The 26,507-nt window shown below is 44.7% G+C and overlaps 2 protein-coding genes across 2 annotated transcripts in view; both read right to left on the bottom strand.

Moving 5' to 3' along the window:
• Window positions 1–4,540: 4,540 nt before the first annotated feature.
• LOC124151136 lies at window positions 4,541–22,965 on the bottom strand. Its single transcript, XM_048403140.1, has 3 exons — window positions 22,876–22,965; window positions 9,040–9,931; window positions 4,541–7,802 (listed from the first exon to the last, which is right to left on the bottom strand). The coding sequence occupies exons 1-3, from the start codon at window positions 22,882–22,884 to the stop codon at window positions 6,508–6,510; spliced, it is 2,196 nt and encodes a 731-aa protein (XP_048259097.1). The 5' UTR covers window positions 22,885–22,965; the 3' UTR covers window positions 4,541–6,507.
• A 1,606-nt stretch (window positions 22,966–24,571) lies between these two features.
• Window positions 24,572–26,507, bottom strand: part of LOC124126789 — a 172,404-nt gene continuing 170,468 nt past the window's right edge. The window contains exon 6 of the mRNA XM_048403138.1: window positions 24,572–25,812. Within this exon, the coding sequence (XP_048259095.1) occupies window positions 25,629–25,812 (184 nt within the window). The 3' untranslated portion in view covers window positions 24,572–25,628. The remainder of the gene's footprint in view (window positions 25,813–26,507) is intronic.

The following is a 26,507-nucleotide window of genomic DNA, read 5'->3' as shown; positions in this document are numbered from 1 at the left end:
ATTTGCAAAGCATGTGCACCACCAACTCGTTTGTCAGCAGATATTTTCAAAATCTTCTCATGTTTTTAATCAAGGTTCTCACGTGATTTGATGCATTTCGCGATGTAAGACCCGTTTTATCACAATATAGATATTGATTATCGATCAGATCGTCCTGACCGGGCGCAACCATTTTGTGTGAAGCAAACGCAAGTGATACGAGAGGTGGAATCTGATTGGTCCTTAGGAGAGGCTTAGAAGGGACATAATTGGTAATAGCCACTGGTGGCGCTACGATCGAGCCCAGTAATTCCAGCCTAGTTCGGCAAGGGTTGAAACTGGACTTTTTAAGTCAGTTAACTCTCTTGCCTCGGGAAGATGCACCTCACACTGCCAACGGCAAGTCCATGATGACACTTGGTGAAGCGACCACCTTCCCATACTCACCAACAAAAGAAGCCCATCACCATTAGAGGAACAGTGTAATCCTCAGCCCAAATTCAGGAAGGAACGTACATCATTCACATCCTCAAAAAATGCTTTGGATAATCCTGACATTTTTCGTCCACACCACACCGCTGCATTTATTGCCGCAGCCGAAAAATCAATTACAAAAAAAGCCCACAAAACCGTCAAAACTCGGTACCATGGTGGAACAGGAAAATAGCAAACGTTAGCACCATACCCGTGTTTGTGGGTTTCACCAAACTGGTAAACGTCTGAGACATGCATCACTTTTCCTCCCACAGTGAGCTGACAAGTCGTGATATCACCTGAATACTGTTCAATTGGCGTTAAATCCAACTCACTCTCTCACTTTGAGACTTTTATACTTGTCATGTGCAGACCCACGTTTACTTAGTAGAGCCGTTGCAAGATTTTAATGCGGGTGACTTGCCTTTGCATGTGTTTGTGACAGATGCCACTGGTGGGGCAGGATACCCCCGCCTTCTCGCAAACACCTGGCATCATCACTATTTGATGATGATTCATGCTTATGACATTGTCGGAATTGTACAGTGGACTGTTCTGGGAGAAGATTTTTTATCATTATGGAAGATTCCTGTCGCCTGTATTGTATTTCTCCCTTATTTAGGGTATATATCTCCAAATATTTTCTTCTCTGAACCTACTGTTTTACTTAAATATTTTTCTCCAACTGATCTTTATTTGACCGAAAATGTCAGCGGTGCTGGTTCGCTGTTGAGAAGCTTGTGAATTATTATTGTCTTTATAAGAAATTTGGGGTAAGTGTCTCCAAATTTGTTTTTTTCTCTGAACCTATTGATTTTCATCAGTAAATCTCAACACTTGAAGAAAGCATTTTTTTTTCAGAGTATAAATCTCAACTCTTCAAACAAACATTTATTTCAGAGTATAACTCTCAACACTGTAACAAACATTTTATTTTATACAGGTATAACAGAACCCACTAAACACATTAAGCGAGTGAGTGAGTGAGTTGGGTTTAACGCCGCTTTTAACAGTATTCCAGTTATATCACAGCGTGTCAGCTTAATGTGGGAGGAAAGCCCGAAGTGATGCAGGTCTCAGACGCTAACCACTTCGGTGAAACCCACGAGCACGGATATGGTGCTGACAAACCTAGAAACATAATCGGGGCAAACCGGGATTCGAACCCACAATCATAGGTTTCTGGCGTGCCAAGGGACGCAACTCTGCACAGCGAATCGCGGCGCCTTAGACGACTGGGCCACCCGTGCCCCCGAACACATTGAGACATCCGGACAAGAAATTCTCTTCATAAAAACAAAGTTTAGAAATTAAATAGTCTAACATTGTACTTGATATTTCAGAAATGATGCCACAAATGAGTTCATGGTGGGTTTATGTTGGACACTTATTAATAAACTATTCATCTAAAACATGGAAACCTTCCCTTGAAGAAGTTCAACACTGACGAGTAGCATGATCCCATAAAAGACTGAGTCTGTCTTTCTTCAATGTCGCCTACATCAATCACAATAAATGGCAATGGTGTTTCTTGCACATCGCTTCCAGTAAACGGTGCTTTGTGTATGATAGATTGTTGTGACAACGTCTTTGGATCCTCAGCTTCGGTAACATGTTTTCACATTATATTGGCAATTGGGATACCATCGGATCACACATCACCTATGATTCTATTGACTTGCGTGTATAAATCAAAACAGATATGGGTCCAAGAACAGCCCAGACACTAACGGGACACAGCTGAAGGCTGGTGTGGGGGTTGGAGGGAGGGGTGTGGGTGACGGCAGGGTGTGTGATTGGGTCAGGGCTTAATCGAGCTTTAGATTGAACATTAAACAGATGATAATTGGGGTATCTCGTCAGTATGTGTCATTATGTCTTTGGTATTTTGTTGTAACAAAAGTAAAGTCTATGGATCCTAAGCTTCATTAACATGTTTTTACATTACGTTTGAAGGGAACAATTTCCACCCTTGCCGAACTAAGCTGGTATTATGGAGTTACATTTTGGCTGGACTAACTAGTCTATGCATAGTCAAATCAAAATCGCGCACCGAAATCGAAATCAGGTTCGTAAAGTGTCATGCAGATTTCGGTCGACTGCAGGATTTGCAAAGAACGTGCACCGGTAACTCGTTATCAACAGATATTTTCTAAATCTTTTCATGTTTTTAATCAAGGTGCTCACGTGATTTGATGCACTTCGCGTTGTAAGACTCGTTTTATCACAATACAGATATTGATTATCGATCAGATCGTCCTGACTGGGCGCAACCATTTTGTGTGAAGCAAACGCAAGTGATACGAGAGGTGGAATCTGATTGGTCCTTAGGAGAGGCATAGAAAGGACATTACTCGTAATAGCCACTGGTGGCGCTACGATCGAGCCCAGTAATTCCAGCCTAGTTCGGCAAGGGTGGAAACTGGACTTTTAAAGTCAGTTAACTCCCTTGCCTCGGGAAGATGACTATTTCCATAAAGAGACATCACAATTAAACAGTAACATGAGGTTGACTTTTATTTTAAACACATCCTCCGTGGTCTAGTTGATAGAGCATCTACCCGTAAGGTGCAATGTCTTTATATATTGGCCATATTTCAGTATAATGTGTCTGAATGGCATTCATATTAAACCACGCATGGTATCACAGTGGGCGAGCACTGTCAAACTGGCATACCTCTGGGCTACTACAAGCAGAAACACACATACGTGTATACACTTAGACAGATGAATACAATACTATCTTTAACCCCATTTGAACTCAGCTTATCGGAAAGTACGAAGTGATATCAGGTATGTAAATTGAGTCTGGACCAAAAAAGCCAGTACCTGAAAACACAAGCAACGATCCAGGCCGAGTCTGCGGAAATTGACCACCCGACCCGTTATAGTTGACTCTAATTATAGACCCATGAATTCTCATTATAATATAACCATGTCGGATTACTTGGGGAGCTAACTGTCGAAAAGCAAAATCTGCAAATCAAATAATTTTGGCGAAGGGAGGACTGACTTAACGATAGTGCAAGGTTCTTGTTGAATAGTTTAATTGTGGTGTTATGTTACATATAGCTTGATTTACAAGGCATACAGGTAATCTCGTACATTCAATCATAGTTAAGTGACAGAACAATGACGTAATAGTCCTGTGTACATTAAACCCCTCATATACTGGACGCCTTTACAATCCATTTAACATAATATTGCAGAAGATCTCCAAAAGTGCAAGACGTCTATAAAAAGACCAAGGTTATTTCACACCAGGTGTATACGATGCCAGTATCAGAAGCAATCACAAGTCCCACAGAACACTTTACAATCGTGATAGGAGCCTCTAGAATATTTTTGAAAGAAAACGTAAATTGCCCCTGTTTCACAAAATGCATCATAATCAAATAATACATATTTCAGAGAAATATTGACATACACAATTGGCAGTGTAAATGTTTGTAACGAACTTTTAATATCTGAACTGCTCACGTGTTACCTAGATGTATACCTATATGAATATAAATTATTGAAGATCTATTTAGACCAATTTTGATAATATCATAATTTGTACCTCATCTTGTGTTTTTGAAGACAGCTGTAGCAGTTTTCTTTGAACTAAACAGCTTTGTGGTAACCAATTCAAACGAATTTTGTTTCTTACATTTGGCCTCCATCTTCATTGCCACATGTTTACTGTACATGGTGTTGAGCATTAACGATATATTACAATTATTAAACCATCCATTCATTAGAATCAAGTTAAAGTCTGTAACGTAAGAGTAATCTTGGGATGATTACAACAAATTAAAGGCAACTATGGGAGTAACTTTAGAAATGACGAAAATAGGTAAAATGATATTAATCTATCATTATTGTTTTGCTGCAGACAACTGAAACAATTGTTGATGCGAGATGAAACCATATTAATTTACTCATCATTGGCAGTGTAAATGTTTGTAACGAACTTTTAATATCTGAACTGCTCACGTGTTACCTAGATGTATACCTATATGAATATAAATTATTGAAGATCTATTTAGACCAATTTTGATAATATCATAATTTGTACCTCATCTTGTGTTTTTGAAGACAGCTGTAGCAGTTTTCTTTGAACTAAACAGCTTTGTGGTAACCAATTCAAACGAATTTTGTTTCTTACATTTGGCCTCCATCTTCATTGCCACATGTTTACTGTAAATGGTGTTGAGCATTAACGATATATTACAATTATTAAACCATCCATTCATTAGAATCAAGTTAAAGTCTGTAACGTAAGAGTAATCTTGGGATGATTACAACAAATTAAAGGCAACTATGGGAGTAACTTTAGAAATGACGAAAATAGGTAAAATGATATTAATCTATCATTATTGTTTTGCTGCAGACAACTGAAACAATTGTTGATGCGAGATGAAACCATATTAATTTACTCATCATGAATCTGTAACAGTATCAGAAGCAAGCACAAGTCCCACAGAACACTTTACAATCGGGATATGAGCCTCTAGAATATTTTTGGAAGAAAACGTAAATTGACCCTATTTCACAAAATGCATCATAATCAAATAATACATATCTCAGAGATATATTGACATACACAATTGGTTCTTATACAACCTACAAGCCAGCTCTTATATGATATATTTTCAAGGACAGCCAACACCCAAGAAACACACATGCCTTGGTGTATTTATCAAATGTTTTGAGAAGGAAAATCTAGGTAAGGCATGGTGATAATGTGTTAAAGGATAGTTTATATTGGAAAGGTTTCAAAGACGATCCTAGATGTTGTGGTAGCCGATGTGATAATAACTATTATTTCATATACAGTAAAAACCTATTATATGGGCGATGGCGTCCTCAACTCAAATTGTCTGGATTAATAACTGTCATGAATAACGAATCATTGTTACACCAGGTGTATACGATGCCAGTATCAGAGGCTAGCACAAGTCCCACAGAACACTTTACAATCGTGATGTTGCACGCACGCACGCACGCACGCACGCACGCACGCACGCACACACACACACACACACACACACACACACATACACACACACCCACACACACTTGTCTGAAGGATGTCTAACGTATGTGTATAGCTTACGTCTAATTATTGTCTGAAGGATGTCCAATGTATGTGTCAAGTTTACCCCTAATAATCGTCTGGAGGATGTATAATGCATATGAAAAGCTTATGTCTAATAATTGTCTGAAGGATGTGTAACGTACGTGTCTAGTTTACGCCTAACAATTGTCTGAAGGATGTCTAACGTATGTGTATAGCTTTTATCTGATAATCGCCTGAAGGATGTCTAACGCATGTGTATAGCTTATGTCTGATAATTGTCTGGAGTATGTATAATGTAGATGTACAGCTTTTGTTTAACAATTGTCTGGAGGATGTTTAATGTAGATGTGTAGCTTTTGTCTGATAATCGCCTGGAGGATGTATAATGTAGATGTGTAGCTTTTGTTTAACAATTGTCTGGAGGATGTTTAATGTAGATGTGTAGCTTTTGTCTGATAATCGCCTGGAGGATGTATAATGTAGATGTACAGCTTTTGTTTAACAATTGTCTGAAGGATGCCTAACGTATGTGTATAGCTTTTGTTTAACAATCGTCTGGAGGATGTATAATGTAGATGTACAGCTTTTGTTTAACAATTGTCTGAAGGATGCCTAACGTATGTGTATAGCTTTTGTTTAATAATTGTCTGAAGGATGCCTAACGTATGTGTATAGCTTTTGTTTAATAATTGTGTGAAGGCTGTATAACGTATGTGTATAGCTGATGTCTGATAATTGTCTGAAGGCTGTATAATGTAGATGTATAGCTTATGTCTGATAGTTCTCTGAAGGATGTCTTACGTATATGTCTATTTTACGTCTGATTAATGTCTGAAGGATGTCTAACGTATGTGTTTAGTATGTTTCATGTACATATGATTACCGATATATGGCCTCTGCTCGAATAATGTGCCGCATTTCTGTTTTGACTAGTCTGTTCTTCTCGGACCGATAGTGAAATACTATGTTTCTTCCTTTCTAGTAGTTCTTCAAGGTAAATGTTCTCTCACGTCGTTATAAGCTATGAGTCCGGGCAGAGAATGGTTTCGTTTTTCCAGAATATCAACAGCTAGCTTCAATGCCTGTTCACTGGATTTGGCCATCAACGATGTGGTCAAGCCTTTCGTCCAGGTCTCGTGAAATGACGTCAGCTTTCGCGCAGGATTGTCCAGCATGACGTGGGGGATTCCGCACAGTGTGGAGAGGATATGTCCGTGCAGACGGTCAGTAATGACCACTCGCCCTCTCTGAAGAAACATGGCGCCAGTACTGGTGTGAAGAAAGGCATTCTCCATGGACGTCTCGCCTTTAGGTGATATGAATGATGTCCAGTCTGCCACGTGTACAGTGTAAGGCCCCATTAAGGACGGGATGGTGTAGTTGGGTGTTTCATCATCAGCCCGTCGGAGCCACAGTATGTCGTATATTGGAGACATAAACCTAGGGATAGATCCTATTTGAAACACGATGTCTGGCACTAAGAACAGCGTTTGCCTCGGAAAGAGCTCTCGTCCTATAGCAAAGGACTTCCTGTCTCTTAAAAGGAATGTAATATTTGGATACTTTTGGTAAATTTCTTTCACATACACCATTCTGTGCGCGGGGAGGTGACCTCCTTTTAGCCATATACTTTGTGGGAACATCAAAATGTTAAAATGCTCATAAAAACGGCTTAGAATCTGGTCCCGAAGAACGTCGTTTTGTAAATAGCCAATGAGATTGCCTCCTCCGTGCAGCAACACAACTGTGTTCTCTCTACTGTAGTTTCTGCTTAACGAGAGGGCTTTATCCAGGATCCCACTTTCCTCACACACACACGTGTTACAGTAGTATACGAGCTGAATGCCCAGGCGTCTCAGGAGATAAACTTCGCCGACGGTTATGGCAGGGTCTCCTTTGTTCTCAAAGGCGTTAATGTCAAACAGAAATGCATATTTATAATTTCTTAGAAGAGTTTGGAATATGTTGACCTGCACACGTTGCATCTCAGTGATAAGATCATTGCTTTTGGTTAAGAAAGGTAGGTAGAAATCTGTCTTGTTAGGATGATCCACTAAATTCCATTTCTGGTAGGTTTGGAAAGCGTTTGGAGATGGTTGTATGCTTGGACGGACGTGAGTGATGTTGTCTAGCCTGTTGAGGACAGACATCCAATGAGAGGTGTTTATTTTTAGCTTTTCATAAGGCTCCCGTTTGTCTGGTTGAACTGAAAGACTTAGTGTTGTGCATACTCCGCAACTTAGTGCCAGTAGAAGAAACAGTATTTGCTTTCGATACTTGAGACCTGAAAGTGCCAATAAAAAAAAAAGAGACGTTAAAACAGTTCTTTATAATGAAGTAAATATTAACCATTGACATGCTATCTTCATATTAAAAAAATATATTAAAAAAATGACCGCCTCCGTGGTCTAGTGGTAGAGCGTCCGCCCGGAGAGCGGAAGGTGCAGGGTTCGATCCCGGGCCGCGTCATACAAAAAGACGTTAAAAGATGGTACTTGTTGTTACCCTGTCTGGCGCTCGGCATTAAGGGGCTAAAACAAGGCTCGGAGTCAGTATACTGTGTCTGAGTGGGGTATTCATGTTAAACTGCGGCATGGTATCTCAGTGAGCTAGCACTATAAATCGGCATCAGTCCGGACTAGTACAAGCAGCCACACACACACATACACGTGCATGCACGTCGCTATATAAGTGCAATAATCTTGGACGCGACGTTAAACCCAATTTCTCCTCACCTCATATTAAAAATGATTTTTTTTGTTATGAAATCGCAATTATTACAGACGCTGACCTTTCTCTGGTACTTAATCGTTTCCTTTACAAGATGGAATCCTGCACGAGGATTGTTTAATGTTTTTTTTGTTAGCATTAGGGGTCCATTTCCAATACAAGTCATAATGACCCGGGACGGTATTCTCTATCGGAGCTATATTATTAGTTATGGTGTCTTTAGTTGCCGTATACGGTGTCATATTAGGTTTGCAGAAATATTGGGCGAGGCGTCAACTAAAGACACGAAAAGTTTACACTATCTGATATGATCCATATCGTACAGGTCTTGTTAAAACGAAAGCGTGACACTCTCTTTACAACCGTTGACGTTAAGGGTCAAGGGGAGACTACTCTTCAGACCTTAGAGGCCAAACCTTGTTGACAATTGTAACTATAATCATTATCAATAAAGTCACGAACGTGATCTAAAAAAACATATTAATGTCCTTGCACATCAAGTAATGATATTAAAACACAAAACAGTACCGAATAATGAATTTCGGTACCAGACGTTTCATGTCAAATATGTGCGGTGGGTGTTGGAAAATCCAAGATGACTGTCACTGACGGTACACGGTGTCATATGAAGTCAGTAACAGCCATCTTGGATTTTTACTGACGGTATACGGGCTCATATGAGGTTAGTAGTTCTGCTCTCTGATTGGTCAATCTCACTTTGAGGCATAATAAACTATAGTACACTGGCAAATATGATCTTCCATGACTGGTGTGTTCTCACAATGTCTTACCTGTTTCAACTCTTAAACCTGTTGAGGTATCCTTCCCCATAGTATATATTCCAAGGCCCAAAACTGCTAAAGTAAGTCCTCCAAGGTTTGAGAGCGACAGGGACCTCGATCCAGCCAACACTAGAAACATCACTACGAGGAGCCGCTTCAGATTGTTAAGGACGGCATGTGTGATAACTGACACCTCCTTAAGCACCACACACGTCGACAGGGACGAGTACAACACGTGAAACTCTGTTGATGACGAGAGAAGGAACACAACATGCATACCAGGTCCGAGTTTATGAATATCCAAAATGGCCACTGACGTCCATGCTAAGAAACTGAAGATCAGTGCGTGGCGTGAACGCACTTTAATTTCACATTCGCCTTTATTTTTTATGGCAATGTTCCTCAAACCAAAACCTAAATTTGACATAAGTGCAAATATTATCCCCGATAGGTGATCGATGTTTTTAAAGGACTGACCAGTGAAAATGATACACCCAATCACGACCAATGGTAAGCTGGTTTGCACCGACACTGGAAGTGATGTTCTGTATACTAATGCATCTAAAAGGGCAGTTGTGATAGGTTCCATGAGTCTGATGGCAATGGTTGAGGAAGCCTCTAAGAATGTCATGCTACAGTTACTACAGAGTGTCCCGACGAGGTGGCCGAGGGCCGGCAGGTGGCGCCTTACACCGCTGGTAGGGGCGTTGTTTTGGACAGCCTGTTTGATAAACAGGAGACAGAGACCCATCTGTGATGATGTAGCCAGACACGCCCAGACAAGGCCGGGGATCCAGGGAACATGTTTTTGTGAGGTTGTCAAGAAACATTTCGTTGAGAGGTGACACAAATATGAAGTGGTTACCCAAGCCAAGTAGGCGACAGGGCCTTTGACGACTGTCTGAAACACACACACACAAAAAAACATTCGTTTTATTTAGGGCACTTCCAGTAACTTAGTGTCTGTATCATGCAACAAGATTGATGTCAAAAATAGATAAACATAGCAAAGTCTCAGTTGAACCTCAGCAGATGTTCAAACTCCACATAATAGTGAGTGGGTGAGTTGGGTTTTTAACGCCGGTTTTAACAGTATTCCTGTTATGTCACGACGTGTCAGCTTAATGTGGGAGGAAAGCCCGAAGTGATGCAGGTCTCAGACGTTCACCACGAAACCCACGAGCACGGGTATGGTGCTGACAAACCTAGAAACATAATCGGGGCCAACCGGGATTCGAACCCACAATCATAGGTTTCTGGCGTGCCCATCCAATAAAAACAACAACAAAAACACACCCACCAAAAAACGCAAAAAAACACACCAAAAAAAACGAAACCAAAACCAAAAAAAACAAACCCACTCGTAATATCAAATCACGGTTACTTATTCATAAACCAACATCGGGCTTCCCTCCCACATCAAGATGACACGCCGTGATATAACTGGAATACTGTTAAACAGCGTTAAACCCAACTCATTCACTCACTCACTCAGTCATACACTTGTTCACTTTTCGAAAATGATATAATAAATAATAATAATAAAATTAATAATTTTGGAAAATGGTTGAAGGACGAATACTTGATTAAGTGTTGTTATGAAATTATGAATAATATAAACTGAATATTGATGTTTATTCACAGCTTTAGGATTCGTATAAACAGTTTCAATCTAGCATTTTTTCTTTGAGTAGATATTTATTCAAAGACACGATTAGACACCATCCAAGGGGAACGGGTGGCACAGTCGTCTAAGGCACCTCGATAGTTGCGTCCCCTGGGCACGCCAGAAACACGTGATCGTTGGTTGGAATCCCGTTTCTCCTGATTATGTTTAGCTGTCCGTTTAAGGCGCCGCGATTCGCTGTGCAGAGTTGCGTCCCTTTGGCACGCAAGAAACCTATGATTGTGGGTTCGAATCCCGGTTCGCCCCGATTATGTTTCTAGGTGGGTGGGTTAGTGGTAATTCTACCCTGACATTGAAGAATGCTTGCTTCTGATTGTTTAAAAAGAGGTATCCTTTTCCCTACTGATACCTATTTAAATTAAGCCGTGTGTATGAAAATACCGATTTAAGGACAGCCTATCGATGCATACAACAATGGCTGCCGGTAACCCTTTAGAATATGTCATACGTTCGAAATCAGAACTGCAGCTTATTAGTAAGTGCGTGAGTACGGTTTTTAGCCGCTTTTAGCAATAGTCCAGCAATATAACGGCGGGGGACACCAGAAATGGCCCCACACATTGTACCCATACAGATTAAAATCTTGATGAAATCTATTTAAAAACCCACACGATTAAGTAACACACACTAACCACTATGTCAGGGCCACATACTAAATAGTCACAAAAATAAGCAGTCCCCCTCGTTCGTCGTCGACAGCTACAAACGATGGTATTCATCCATACTTAACAATGGTGAGTGAGTGAGTGAGTGAGTGAGTGAGTGAGTGAGTGAGTGAGTGAGTGAGTGAGTGAGTGAGTGAGTGAGTGAGTGAGTGAGTGAGTGAGTGAGTGAGTGAGTGAGTGAGTGAGTGAGTGAGTGAGTGAGTGAGTGAGTGAGTGAGTGAGTGAGTGAGTGAGTGAGTGAGTGAGTGAGTGAGTGAGTGAGTGAGTGAGTGAGTGAGTGAGTGAGTGAGTGAGTGAGTGAGTGAGTGAGTGAGTGAGTGAGTGAGTGAGTGAGTGAGTGAGTGAGTGAGTGAGTGAGTGAGTGAGTGAGTGAGTGAGTGAGTGAGTGAGTGAGTGAGTGAGTGAGTGAGTGAGTGAGTGAGTGAGTGAGTGAGTGAGTGAGTGAGTGAGTGAGTGAGTGAGTGAGTGAGTGAGTGAGTGAGTGAGTGAGTTTGGTTTTACGCCGCTTTTAGCAATAATCCAGCAATATCACGGCGGGGGACACCAGAAATGGGCTTCACACATTGTACCCATGTCGGGAATCGAACCCGGGTCTTCGGCGTGAGGAGCGAACGCTTTAACCACTAGGCTACCCGACCGCCCCATACTTAACAATGGCACTTTCATTGTTGACATGTTGACCATAACTACAGACAGGGATTGTTCCCCGGGTTCATGTCATTTGTAAACAGCACTGTCACCGTGAAGCCAGGTAGCTTTTCGGGGTGGAGAGATAGTGATTCGTAAGATGTAATACTGTTATATATATATATTTCACACCAACTGCTACATAAGCACCACTTCAAGATACACAAATAAAATGTAAAATGTACCTTAAATCCTGTAATTAAGAAAAGGTTGATGGCGAAATAAACTCGTTCAATACCTTTTCCCTATTTCCACAACCTGTTATTCAATCATCAAAGTTCAATAAAAAGATTTTCAATGATGAATCTATTTGTAAAGCCACATTCTCCGTATCACCAATTCGTTTGTCATACATGTATATTATCACGTTTACTGCCTTTGAGTATATCTAATCTGTACAGTATGTCAAAGGCCGTTCAGTAGGTACCGCCCTGTTGTCATCAGGTCTTGGCTAAAGGCCGTTCAGTAGGTACCGCCCTGTTCTCATCAGGTCTTGGCTAAAGGCCGTTCAGTAGGTACCGCTCTGTTGTCATCAGGTCTTGGCTAAAGGCCGTTCAGTAGGTACCGCTCTGTTGTCATAAGGTCTTGGCTAAAGGCCGTTCAGTAGGTACTGCTCTGTTGTCATCAGGTCTTGGCTAAATGCCGTTCAGTAGGAACCGCTCTGTTGTCATCAGGTCTTGGCTAAAGGTCGTTCAGTAGGTACTGCCCTGTTCTCATCAGGTCTTGGCTAAAGGCCGTTCAGTAGGTACCGCCCTGTTGTCATCAGGTCTTAGCTAAAGACCGTTCAGTAGGTCTTGGTCAAGGCCGTTCAGTTGGTACCGCCCTGTTGTCATCAGGTCTTAGCTAAAGACCGTTCAGTAGGTCTTGGTCAAGGCCGTTCAGTAGGTACCGCCCTGTTGTCATCAGGTCTTAGCTAAAGACCGTTCAGTAGGTCTTGGTCAAGGCCGTTCAGTAGGTACCGCCCTGTTGTCATCAGGTCTTGGCTAAAGGCCGTTCAGCAAGTACCGCTCTGTTGTCATCAGGTCTTGGCTAAAGGCCGTTCAGCAGGTACTGCCCTGTTGTCATCAGGTCTTGGCTAAAGGCCGTTCAGTAGGTAGCGCCCTGTTGTCATCAGGTCTTGGCTAAAGGCCGTTCAGTAGGTACCGCTCTGTTGTCATCAGGTCTTGGCTAAAGGCCGTTCAGCAAGTACCGCTCTGTTGTCATCAGGTCTTGGCTAAAGGCCGTTCAGCAGGTACTGCCCTGTTGTCATCAGGTCTTGGCTAAAGGCCGTTCAGTAGGTACTGCCCTGTTGTCATCAGGTCTTGGCTAAAGGCCGTTCAGTAGGTACCGCTCTGTTGTCATCAGGTCTTGGCTAAAGGCCGTTCAGCAGGTACCGCTCTGTTGTCATCAGGTCTTGGCTAAAGGCCGTTCAGTAGGTACCGCTCTGTTGTCATCAGGTCTTGGCTAAAGGCCGTTCAGCAGGCACTGCCCTGTTGTCATCAGGTCTTGGCTAAAGGCCGTTCAGCAAGTACCGCTCTGTTGTCATCAGGTCTTGGCTAAAGGCCGTTCAGTAGGTACCGCTCTGTTGTCATCAGGTCTTGGCTAAAGGCCGTTCAGTAGGTACCGCTCTGTTGTCATCAGGTCTTGGCTAAAGGCCGTTCAGCAGGCACTGCCCTGTTGTCATCAGGTCTTGGCTAAAGGCCGTTCAGCAAGTACCGCTCTGTTGTCATCAGGTCTTGGCTAAAGGCCGTTCAGTAGGTACCGCTCTGTTGTCATCAGGTCTTGGCTAAAGGCCGTTCAGTAGGTACCGCTCTGTTGCCATCAGGTCTTGACTAAAGGCCGTTCAGCAGGCACTGCCCTGTTGTCATAAGGTCTTGGCTAAAGGCCGTTCAGCAGGTACCGCTCTGTTGTCATCAGGTCTTGGCTAAAGGCCGTTCAGTAGGTACCGCTCTGTTGTCATCAGGTCTTGGCTAAAGGCCGTTCAGTAGGTAGCGCCCTGTTGTCATCAGGTCTTGGCTAAAGGCCGTTCAGCAGGTACCGCTCTGTTGTCATCAGGTCTTGGCTAAAGGCCGTTCAGTAGGTACCGCCCTGTTGTCATCAGGTCTTAGCTAAAGACCGTTCAGTAGGTCTTGGTCAAGGCCGTTCAGTTGGTACCGCCCTGTTGTCATCAGGTCTTAGCTAAAGACCGTTCAGTAGGTCTTGGTCAAGGCCGTTCAGTTGGTACCGCCCTGTTGTCATCAGGTCTTAGCTAAAGACCGTTCAGTAGGTCTTGGTCAAGGCCGTTCAGTAGGTACCGCCCTGTTGTCATCAGGTCTTAGCTAAAGACCGTTCAGTAGGTCTTGGTCAAGGCCGTTCAGTAGGTACCGCCCTGTTGTCATCAGGTCTTGGCTAAAGGCCGTTCAGCAAGTACCGCTCTGTTGTCATCAGGTCTTAGCTAAAGGCCGTTCAGTAGGTACCGCTCTGTTGTCATCAGGTCTTGGCTAAAGGCCGTTCAGCAAGTACCGCTGTGTTGTCATCAGGTCTTAGCAAAAGGCCCTTCAGCAGGTACCGCTCTGTTGTCATCAGGTCTTGGCTAAAGGCCGTTCAGCAGGTACCGCTCTGTTGTCATCAGGTCTTGACTAAAGGCCGTTCAGTAGGTACCGCTCTGTTGTCATCAGGTCTTGGCTAAAGGTCGTTCAGTAGGTACAGCCCTGTTGTCATCAGGTCTTGGCTAAAGGCCGTTCAGTAGGTACCGCTCTGTTGTCATCAGGTCTTGGCTAAAGGCCGTTCAGCAGGTACCGCTCTGTTGTCATCAGGTCTTGGCTAAAGGCCGTTCAGTAGGTACCGCTCTGTTGTCATCAGGTCTTGGCTAAAGGCCGTTCAGCAGGCACTGCCCTGTTGTCATCGGGTCTTGGCTAAAGGCCGTTCAGCAAGTACCGCTCTGTTGTCATCAGGTCTTGGCTAAAGGCCGTTCAGTAGGTACCGCTCTGTTGTCATCAGGTCTTGGCTAAAGACCGTTCAGCAGGCACTGCTCTGTTGTCATCAGGTCTTGGCTAAAGGCCGTTCAGTAGGTAGCGCCCTGTTGTCATCAGGTCTTGGCTAAAGGCCGTTCAGCAGGTACCGCTCTGTTGTCATCAGGTCTTGGCTAAAGGCCGTTCAGTAGGTACTGCCCTGTTGTCATCAGGTCTTGGCTAAAGGCCGTTCAGTAGGTACCGCTCTGTTGTCATCAGGTCTTAGCTAAAGGCCGTTCAGCAGGTACCGCTCTGTTGTCATCAGGTCTTGGCTAAAGGCCGTTCAGTAGGTACCGCTCTGTTGTCATCAGGTCTTGGCTAAAGGCCGTTCAGCAGGCACTGCACTGTTGTCATCAGGTCTTGGCTAAAGGCCGTTCAGCAAGTACCGCTCTGTTGTCATCAGGTCTTGGCTAAAGGCCGTTCAGTAGGTACCGCTCTGTTGTCATCAGGTCTTGGCTAAAGGCCGTTCAGTAGGTACTGCTCTGTTGTCATCAGGTCTTGGCTAAAGGCCGTTCAGCAGGAACTGCCCTGTTGTCATCAGGTCTTGGCTAAAGGCCGTTCAGTAGGTACCGCCCTGTTGTCATCAGGTCTTAGCTAAAGACCGTTCAGTAGGTCTTGGTCAAGGCCGTTCAGTTGGTACCGCCCTGTTGTCATCAGGTCTTAGCTAAAGACCGTTCAGTAGGTCTTGGTCAAGGCCGTTCAGTTGGTACCGCCCTGTTGTCATCAGGTCTTAGCTAAAGACCGTTCAGTAGGTCTTGGTCAAGGCCGTTCAGTAGGTACCGCCCTGTTGTCATCAGGTCTTGGCTAAAGGCCGTTCAGCAAGTACCGCTCTGTTGTCATCAGGTCTTGGCTAAAGGCCGTTCAGTAGGTACCGCTCTGTTGTCATCAGGTCTTGGCTAAAGGCCGTTCAGCAAGTACCGCTCTGTTGTCATCAGGTCTTGGCTAAAGGCCCTTCAGCAGGTACCGCTCTGTTGTCATCAGGTCTTGGCTAAAGGCCGTTCAGCAGGTACCGCTCTGTTGTCATCAGGTCTTGGCTAAAGGCCGTTCAGTAGGTACCGCTCTGTTGTCATCAGGTCTTGGCTAAAGGCCGTTCAGCAGGCACTGCCCTGTTGTCATCAGGTCTTGGCTAAAGGCCGTTCAGCAAGTACCGCTCTGTTGTCATCAGGTCTTGGCTAAAGGCCGTTCAGTAGGTACCGCTCTGTTGTCATCAGGTCTTGGCTAAAGGCCGTTCAGTAGGTACCGCTCTGTTGTCATCAGGTCTTGGCTAAAGGCCGTTCAGCAGGCACTGCCCTGTTGTCATCAGGTCTTGGCTAAAGGCCGTTCAGCAAGTACCGCTCTGTTGTCATCAGGTCTTGGCTAAAGGCCGTTCAGTAGGTACCGCTCTGTTGTCATCAGGTCTTGGCTAAAGGCCGTTCAGTAGGTACCGCTCTGTTGTCATCAGGTCTTGGCTAAAGGCCGTTCAGCAGGTACTGCCCTGTTGTCATCAGGTCTTGGCTAAAGGCCGTTCAGTAGGTAGCGCCCTGTTGTCATCAGGTCTTGGCTAAAGGCCGTTCAGTAGGTACCGCTCTGTTGTCATCAGGTCTTGGCTAAAGGCCGTTCAGCAAGTACCGCTCTGTTGTCATCAGGTCTTGGCTAAAGGCCGTTCAGCAGGTACTGCCCTGTTGTCATCAGGTCTTGGCTAAAGGCCGTTCAGTAGGTACTGCCCTGTTGTCATCAGGTCTTGGCTAAAGGCCGTTCAGTAGGTACCGCTCTGTTGTCATCAGGTCTTGGCTAAAGGCCGTTCAGCAGGTACCGCTCTGTTGTCATCAGGTCTTGGCTAAAGGCCGTTCAGTAGGTACCGCTCTGTTGTCATCAGGTCTTGGCTAAAGGCCGTTCAGCAGGCACTGCCCTGTTGTCATCAGGTCTTGGCTAAAGGCCGTTCAGCAGGTACCGCTCTGTTGTCATCAGGTCTTGGCTAAAGGCCGTTCAGTAGGTACCGCTCTGTTGTCATCAGGTCTTGGCTAAAGGCCGTTCAGTAGGTACCGCTCTGTTGTCATCAGGTCTTGGCTAAAGGCCGTTCAGCAGGCACTGCCCTGTTGTCATCAGGTCTTGGCTAAAGGCCGTTCAGCAAGTACCGCTCTGTTGTCATCAGGTCTTGGCTAAAGGCCGTTCAGTAGGTACCGCTCTGTTGTCATCAGGTCTTGGCTAAAGGCCGTTCAGTAGGTACCGCTCTGTTGCCATCAGGTCTTGACTAAAGGCCGTTCAGCAGGCACTGCCCTGTTGTCATAAGGTCTTGGCTAAAGGCCGTTCAGCAGGTACCGCTCTGTTGTCATCAGGTCTTGGCTAAAGGCCGTTCAGTAGGTACCGCTCTGTTGTCATCAGGTCTTGGCTAAAGGCCGTTCAGTAGGTAGCGCCCTGTTGTCATCAGGTCTTGGCTAAAGGCCGTTCAGCAGGTACCGCTCTGTTGTCATCAGGTCTTGGCTAAAGGCCGTTCAGTAGGTACCGCCCTGTTGTCATCAGGTCTTAGCTAAAGACCGTTCAGTAGGTCTTGGTCAAGGCCGTTCAGTTGGTACCGCCCTGTTGTCATCAGGTCTTAGCTAAAGACCGTTCAGTAGGTCTTGGTCAAGGCCGTTCAGTTGGTACCGCCCTGTTGTCATCAGGTCTTAGCTAAAGACCGTTCAGTAGGTCTTGGTCAAGGCCGTTCAGTAGGTACCGCCCTGTTGTCATCAGGTCTTAGCTAAAGACCGTTCAGTAGGTCTTGGTCAAGGCCGTTCAGTAGGTACCGCCCTGTTGTCATCAGGTCTTGGCTAAAGGCCGTTCAGCAAGTACCGCTCTGTTGTCATCAGGTCTTAGCTAAAGGCCGTTCAGTAGGTACCGCTCTGTTGTCATCAGGTCTTGGCTAAAGGCCGTTCAGCAAGTACCGCTGTGTTGTCATCAGGTCTTAGCTAAAGGCCCTTCAGCAGGTACCGCTCTGTTGTCATCAGGTCTTGGCTAAAGGCCGTTCAGCAGGTACCGCTCTGTTGTCATCAGGTCTTGACTAAAGGCCGTTCAGTAGGTACCGCTCTGTTGTCATCAGGTCTTGGCTAAAGGCCGTTCAGTAGGTACAGCCCTGTTGTCATCAGGTCTTGGCTAAAGGCCGTTCAGTAGGTACCGCTCTGTTGTCATCAGGTCTTGGCTAAAGGCCGTTCAGCAGGTACCGCTCTGTTGTCATCAGGTCTTGGCTAAAGGCCGTTCAGTAGGTACCGCTCTGTTGTCATCAGGTCTTGGCTAAAGGCCGTTCAGCAGGCACTGCCCTGTTGTCATCGGGTCTTGGCTAAAGGCCGTTCAGCAAGTACAGCTCTGTTGTCATCAGGTCTTGGCTAAAGGCCGTTCAGTAGGTACCGCTCTGTTGTCATCAGGTCTTGGCTAAAGACCGTTCAGCAGGCACTGCTCTGTTGTCATCAGGTCTTGGCTAAAGGCCGTTCAGAAGGTAGCGCCCTGTTGTCATCAGGTCTTGGCTAAAGGCCGTTCAGCAGGTACCGCTCTGTTGTCATCAGGTCTTGGCTAAAGGCCGTTCAGTAGGTACTGCCCTGTTGTCATCAGGTCTTGGCTAAAGGCCGTTCAGTAGGTACCGCTCTGTTGTCATCAGGTCTTGGCTAAAGACCGTTCAGCAGGTACCGCTCTGTTGTCATCAGGTCTTGGCTAAAGGCCGTTCAGTAGGTACCGCTCTGTTGTCATCAGGTCTTGGCTAAAGGCCGTTCAGCAGGCACTGCACTGTTGTCATCAGGTCTTGGCTAAAGGCCGTTCAGCAAGTACCGCTCTGTTGTCATCAGGTCTTGGCTAAAGGCCGTTCAGTAGGTACCGCTCTGTTGTCATCAGGTCTTGGCTAAAGGCCGTTCAGTAGGTACTGCTCTGTTGTCATCAGGTCTTGGCTAAAGGCCGTTCAGCAGGCACTGCCCTGTTGTCATCAGGTCTTGGCTAAAGGCCGTTCAGCAAGTACCGCTCTGTTGTCATCAGGTCTTGGCTAAAGGCCGTTCAGTAGGTACCGCTCTGTTGTCATCAGGTCTTGGCTAAAGGCCGTTCAGTAGGTACCGCTCTGTTGCCATCAGGTCTTGACTAAAGGCCGTTCAGCAGGCACTGCCCTGTTGTCATAAGGTCTTGGCTAAAGGCCGTTCAGCAGGTACCGCTCTGTTGTCATCAGGTCTTGGCTAAAGGCCGTTCAGTAGGTACCGCTCTGTTGTCATCAGGTCTTGGCTAAAGGCCGTTCAGTAGGTACCGCCCTGTTGTCATCAGGTCTTGGCTAAAGGCCGTTCAGCAAGTACCGCTCTGTTGTCATCAGGTCTTGGCTGAAGGCCGTTCAGTAGGTACCGCCCTGTTCTCATCAGGTCTTGGCTAAAGGCCGTTCAGTAGGTACCGCCCTGTTGTCATCAGGTCTTAGCTAAAGACCGTTCAGTAGGTCTTGGTCAAGGCCGTTCAGTTGGTACCGCCCTGTTGTCATCAGGTCTTAGCTAAAGACCGTTCAGTAGGTCTTGGTCAAGGCCGTTCAGTAGGTACCGCCCTGTTGTCATCAGGTCTTAGCTAAAGACCGTTCAGTAGGTCTTGGTCAAGGCCGTTCAGTAGGTACCGCTCTGTTGTCATCAGGTCTTGGCTAAAGGCCGTTCAGCAAGTACCGCTCTGTTGTCATCAGGTCTTGGCTAAAGGCCGTTCAGTAGGTACCGCTCTGTTGTCATCAGGTCTTGGCTAAAGGCCGTTCAGCAAGTACCGCTCTGTTGTCATCAGGTCTTGGCTAAAGGCCCTTCAGCAGGTACCGCTCTGTTGTCATCAGGTCTTGGCTAAAGGCCGTTCAGCAGGTACCGCTCTGTTGTCATCAGGTCTTGACTAAAGGCCGTTCAGTAGGTACCGCTCTGTTGTCATCAGGTCTTGGCTAAAGGCCGTTCAGCAGGCACTGCCCTGTTGTCATCAGGTCTTGGCTAAAGGCCGTTCAGCAAGTACCGCTCTGTTGTCATCAGGTCTTGGCTAAAGGCCGTTCAGTAGGTACCGCTCTGTTGTCATCAGGTCTTGGCTAAAGGCCGTTCAGTAGGTACCGCTCTGTTGTCATCAGGTCTTGGCTAAAGGCCGTTCAGCAGGCACTGCCCTGTTGTCATCAGGTCTTGGCTAAAGGCCGTTCAGCAAGTACCGCTCTGTTGTCATCAGGTCTTGGCTAAAGGCCGTTCAGTAGGTACCGCTCCGTTGTCATCAGGTCTTGGCTAAAGGCCGTTCAGTAGGTACCGCTCTGTTGTCATCAGGTCTTGGCTAAAGGCCGTTCAGCAGGCACTGCCCTGTTGTCATCGGGTCTTGGCTAAAGGCCGTTCAGCAGGTACCGCTCTGTTGTCATCAGGTCTTGGCTAAAGGCCGTTCAGTAGGTACCGCTCTGTTGTCATCAGGTCTTGGCTAAAGACCGTTCAGCAGGCACTGCTCTGTTGTCATCAGGTCTTGGCTAAAGGCCGTTCAGTAGGTAGCGCCCTGTTGTCATCAGGTCTTGGCTAAAGGCCGTTCAGCAGGTACCGCTCTGTTGTCATCAGGTCTTGGCTAAAGGCCGTTCAGTAGGTACCGCTCTGTTGTCATCAGGTCTTGGCTAAAGGCCGTTCAGCAAGTACCGCTCTGTTGTCATCAGGTCTTGGCTAAAGGCCGTTCAGTAGGTACTGTCCAGTTGTCATCAGGTCTTGGTCAAAGGCCGTTCAGTAGGTGCTGCCCTGTTGTCACTACTTTGGGCATTCAACAATATGAACTTAATACATTCTTCGTGTGGTGACTATTTACAATTTCGGAAAGTTCCTTTAACAAATGGCATTGCATTGGCTGTTATATTCTGTGTTAACATAACTAAAACTGTGTTTGGGTGTGTCGGTTACAGAAACATAACATGGATAAGATTTTTCAGAATTCATGTTTTTACAAAATAACGAATACCACGATGTGTCAAAATATACGCAAATCTTCACAGTCTTTAATTCCAGTCTTCACGTGACAGGACATGGATATTGTGTCAGAGCTGAGCACCCGACTTAAGTCAGTTAACTGTAGTGGTTTGACTGTGTCAGTTCACTTGCATATGCTATCATGGCGGGCAATAGTAAGAGGAAAGCTGTCAGTTTAGACACGAAATTGAGAATTATTAATGCTGTTGATGCTGGCATAAAAACCAAGAAATACATTGCAATGGAATTTGACATTCCAAAATCGTGAAAATACGCGAGAAGCGAAATTATTCCGTTTAGTGGTCCGTTACTGCAGACCAAAGCTGACGAACTTGCAGTGAAATTAGGCCATGAAGATTTCACGTGTAACACTGCAATAACGTGTATTGTGTTTTGTCTTATCCAAGATGGCGGACGTTTCCGAGCGAAAACGTGTATAACGAACAACGGATATAACGAACTGATTTCACTGGTCCCTTGTAGTTCGTTATATCCGTCTTCTACTGTACTTATAACGATCTTTCATAGAATCAAGGAAGAAGGATTCCTTCTTTTTCGACAAGGGGCGGTCGGGTAGCTTAAAGCGTTCGGTCGTCACGCCGAAGACCAGGGTTCGATTCCCGACTTGAGTACAATGTGTGAAACCCATTTCTGGTGTCCCCCGCCGTGATATTGCTGGAATATATTGCTAAAAGCGGCGTAAAAACTTACTTATTCACTCACTTACTTTCTTCGACAAATGTCAATGTCCCGGGTGTTAATATTCTGTAGTCGTGATCTACCCTGGATTTGGGCTGTTGGTATGCATCAAAACTCGTGACATACCATCTCATTGAACTCTCGCCGTGATCGTGTCGTGCTGTAGATTTGATAAGCTAGTCGTAAATCACATAACATGCCAGTAGCTTCGTCATACATTATCACAGAAATTACGGTGCATTTCATTATCAGTTCACTGAGTGTATTTCACATAGCATCAATGAAGCGTTATCAGTAAATGAATACATTCTTGTTATAGAAGTAGACTTAATCACTGTAAGTAAACGTCTGAGACCTGCATCACTTCGGGCTTTCCTCCCACATTAAGCTGACACGCCGTGAAATAACTGGAACACTGTTAAAAGCGGCGTTAAACCCAACTCACTCACTCACTCTTTGTAAGTGTCAAAAGCAGGTATGACGCTCTACGCAGGTGTGTGGCGCTACTGCGTGAGGTATAGGATGTGTTTTGGGGTTCAGGTTTACAGACATAAACCACCCAATCCCGTTAGTCGCCTCTTACGGCAAGCAGAGTCGCCTCTTACGGCAAGCATGGGTTGCTGAAGACCTATTCTACCAAGGACCTTCACGGATCGCCACTGATCATCAATGTAGTGAAAATTAAGCACACAATTTCATAAAAATATAACGTTTTTTCAGTATATCACTATTGCAATACGTGACGTCATATCTGAACTCAATGCATGTATATGTAAGTCCGAATATCAGATACAGTAAACTACGGTTATAACGAACTGACCGATACAACGAACCTATTTTTCAGTCCCGACTATTTGTTGTATAAATGTCGTATATATGCTTATAACGAACTACGGTTATTACGAACTAAAATGAGTGGTCCCTTCGAGTTCGTTATAACCGTAGATTACTGTATACTACATAAGAGTGTGTCATCATTGATTTTCAGTAATCCATTCATATAATGTTTACTACTATATTGCCTTTTAGGTCAACGGAATATGTTTCGGCTGACAATTGACACAGGTTATTCTACAGTTTCACAATAACGAGAAAACCAACTTGCTTTATATTATTTGTTTCGCTCTTTGATTCTAATTGCGATATGAAGATGTCGTTTAAAACTGTCTATACGACTGTATAAACTGTATCCTCTAATGCTGTAAAAGGTTTCGTTTACTTACGGAATACATAGGTAAGTTTCCCACAGTTGCGCGAGCTGGACATGTGACCAGCGTGATGCTCTGTTAAGGACGGTCCTGATAACAGTCACTTGAATCACAGTGGTCAGGAGCATCTGTCAGTGTGTCGTGTTGTAGATAGTGTGCCAGCCCACGATCGCATTTCTTAGAATGATAATCACGTTGTGGTGATAACAGAGTTGTTATTCAATGTTCATTGGCAGATATATTGATACTGCTGTATATATAATATAATATATATAATAAATATTGAGTAAGTATGGTTTTACGCCGCTTTTAAAAATACATTGTATTCCAGCAATATCACGGCGAGGGGACACCATAAATGGGCTTCACACATTGTACCCATGTCGGGAATCGAACCCGGGTCTTCGGCGTGACGAGCGAACGCTTCAACCACAAGGCTACCCCTCATTTGAATTGAACTGTATAAAAACTCTTCAAGTAACACTTTATAACATTTTCATTGGCAATCCGACCTGAGATCTACTTGTTATTGTGCCGACAAGGGAGGCCCAGTCGTCTAAGGCGCCGCATCTCGCTGTACAGAGTTGCGTCCCTTGGGCACGCCAGCAAATTATGATTGTGGGTTCGAATCCCGGTTCCACCCAATTATGGTTTAAGGTTTGTCTGCACCAAACCTGTGCTCATGGATTTCACCAAGGTGGTAAATGTCTGAGACCTGCATCACTTCGGGCTTTCCTCTCACATTAAGCTGACACACCATGATATAACAGGAATACTGATTAAAGCGGCGTTGAAAGCCAACTCACTCACTTATTCTCTCTGAGTTTTAGAAAATTGACTTACAAAAGTAAAGGGATATTCTGTTTCAACATTTTGACTTATTCAAAAAGGACAAACTTTGAGAGTTCCATCAATATCAGACATTCTTCCGTTTTCAAGGACCTCGTAGTCACTCAGTATAATCATAATAATATTATCCATTTTAAATCATCAACATCTGCACTTGAGGATGTACCAAGTTGTCTTGCAACATCGGTCTGAAGACACCATAAGGTCTGCCGACAGACCTGTTACACGCAAAGATACAAATCCATAGCCATTTCCGTCATGTGGGTTGTTGCCAAGGAAACGCACCTTACGTCGCCCTTCCAAATCATCATGGCGAGAGAGAATTAATATTTGAGAACGTGTTGGAGAAGAAAACGGGTTTTGCAGCTAAAATATGGTATTGGCAAACGACAACAACAATAACAACAACAACAACAACAACACGAGTCCACAAGACCTTGGGTATTTCGTAAGTCAAAGTTAGTATGAAGAAGACTGGAAGGGAGTTTGAGATCTCGACGGACATATAATCAATACGTTGTACCTCAAAACACTTGAAATTTGGCACATGATAAATAAGTATGGACATAGTGTTGTCTGCCTTAGAAACGGCAAATAAATGAAGTAATATATAAAGTACATTTGATGTTTCATGCACACCATAATGACAATTTAACTACAACACTAAAATAGCAACAGAGAACATCCATTTCTGACTGATCAATCAATCAGAGGTTTCAAATAATAGCGACGTAAGGATACATTTGATATGCGACCACCATACCGCGCACGCGTATTTACCTGCACTTGTTTTGTCGCTGTTCAGACGTATGCGAAAACGTTGAGGTGACGTGTAAAAAAACCCAAACCAAACATATTTCGATATCATTCATCGTATCTATTTATTGAGTTCATGTTCAGCCAATGTACAGTAGAGACGGTCCGTATTGTGGCGGGGCGGTCGGTAGCCTAGTGGTTAAAGCGTTAGCTCGTCACGCCGAAGACCCAGGTTCGATTCCCGACATGGGTACAATGTGTGAAGCCCATTTCTGGTGTCCTCTGCCGTGATATTGCTGGAATATTGCTAAAAGCGGCGTAAAACCGAACTCACCCATCCACCGTATTGTGGCAGTGGTCGCTACTGAAGGCTACATCTATGTCAGTCAATTTACAGTTAATCCGTAGCCTAGAGAAGGTCCGTATTGTGGCAGTGGTCGCTACTGAAGGCTACATCTATGTCAGTCAATTTACAGTTAATCCGTAGCCTAGAGAAGGTCCGTATTGTGGCAGTGGTCGCTACTGAAGGCTACATCTATGTCAAGTCAATTTACAGTTAATCCGTAGCCTAGAGAAGGTCCGTATTGTGGCAGTGGTCGCTACTGAAGGCTACATTTATGTCAGTCAATTTACAGTTACTCTGCAGCCCGGAGACGGTCCGTATTGTGGCAGTGGTCGCTACTGTGGGCTACATGGACACCAGCAAATGTACAGTTAATCCGTAGCCTAGATACGGTCCGTATGGGGGCAATGGTTGCTACTCTAGGCTACGTGGACATCAGTCAATTTGCAGTTACTCCGTAGCCTAGAGACTAGTCGCTACTGAGGGCTACATGGACACCAGCAAAGGTACAGTTAATCCGTAGCCTAGAGACGGTCCGTATGGGGGCAATGGTTGCTACTCTAGGCTACGTGGACATCAGTCAATTTGCAGTTACTCCGTAGCCTAGAGACTAGTCGCTGCTGAGGGCTACATGGACACCAGCAAATGTACAGTTAATCCGTAGCCTAGAGACGGTCCGTATGGGGGCAATGGTTGCTACTCTAGGCTACGTGGACATCAGTCAATTTGCAGTTACTCCGTAGCCTAGAGACTAGTTGCTACTGAGGCTACATGGACATCAGCCCTCGTCTGTCAGTGACACTGTTTATGAAGGCGATGTCTAATGTCTGTCAGTGGTATCGGTGATGTAGGTATGATTATAGGTGAATCCCGGGGGAGCGTATGCGAGCAGGAACAACAGGTAGGCAGCCTTCAACCCCTCCAACTTCCCCTCCTCCTCCGCACACCGCGCCATTCTGCCGTCCGCTCCCGAGTACATACATAATACGCCCCTGTTCACCTGACTGAAATGGAAAAGTAATATATGCTTGGAACTTGTATTGTAGTTAGGAATCAACTTGTGATCGATTGTATTGAGGAATCAACTTGTGATCGGATATATTATTTCTTAGTATCATATTTATGTCTTTTCATAACATATTCACTCCATCAATCTAGTATGTTATTGATCACAACAGGCGGGGTAATTCTTTAATATTATAAAGTGTTTGGTTGCATACCTTTCACCTGAAGCAGACAGGGTCGTTCCACAAAGTGATCTTAGCGCTGCGATGAACGTTATGAATATAAAGGTTGCGAATACGACTAAGAAAACTTTGTGGAACAGGGCCCTGTTTGTTTCAGGGCCACAGGGCTTGGATAAACTTGTACAAATATTAGTCTTGCATAATGACAAGAAATATAAATGTATATGGACTGCAGTTTCCAGATCAGCAAATAGATGTAAATCTGTTGACAGAAACTAAATCAGCATATTTTTTGTTGTTCAGCATGGGTTCCTGAAGACCAATTGTCAACCCCAAACTGTGAATGAGGAACCGAATCTGTGACAGTGAAACATGGCATTGGGTCAACTGTCAGTACTTCTGGTAAACATAGCAACGGAATCGGGGGTAGTCTAATGGTTGCAGCATTCGCTCGTCACACTGAAGGCTCGGATTCAGTCCCCAAAATTGTAAGGCGGCAATATCTGATCCCC

Source organism: Haliotis rufescens, unplaced genomic scaffold (assembly GCF_023055435.1).
Source record: "Haliotis rufescens isolate VD_foot unplaced genomic scaffold, xgHalRufe1.0.p SCAF_3, whole genome shotgun sequence".
Taxonomy (NCBI): domain Eukaryota; kingdom Metazoa; phylum Mollusca; class Gastropoda; order Lepetellida; family Haliotidae; genus Haliotis; species Haliotis rufescens.
Note: the sequence above shows the minus strand (reverse complement) of the source record. Positions and strands in the feature narration are given on the sequence as shown.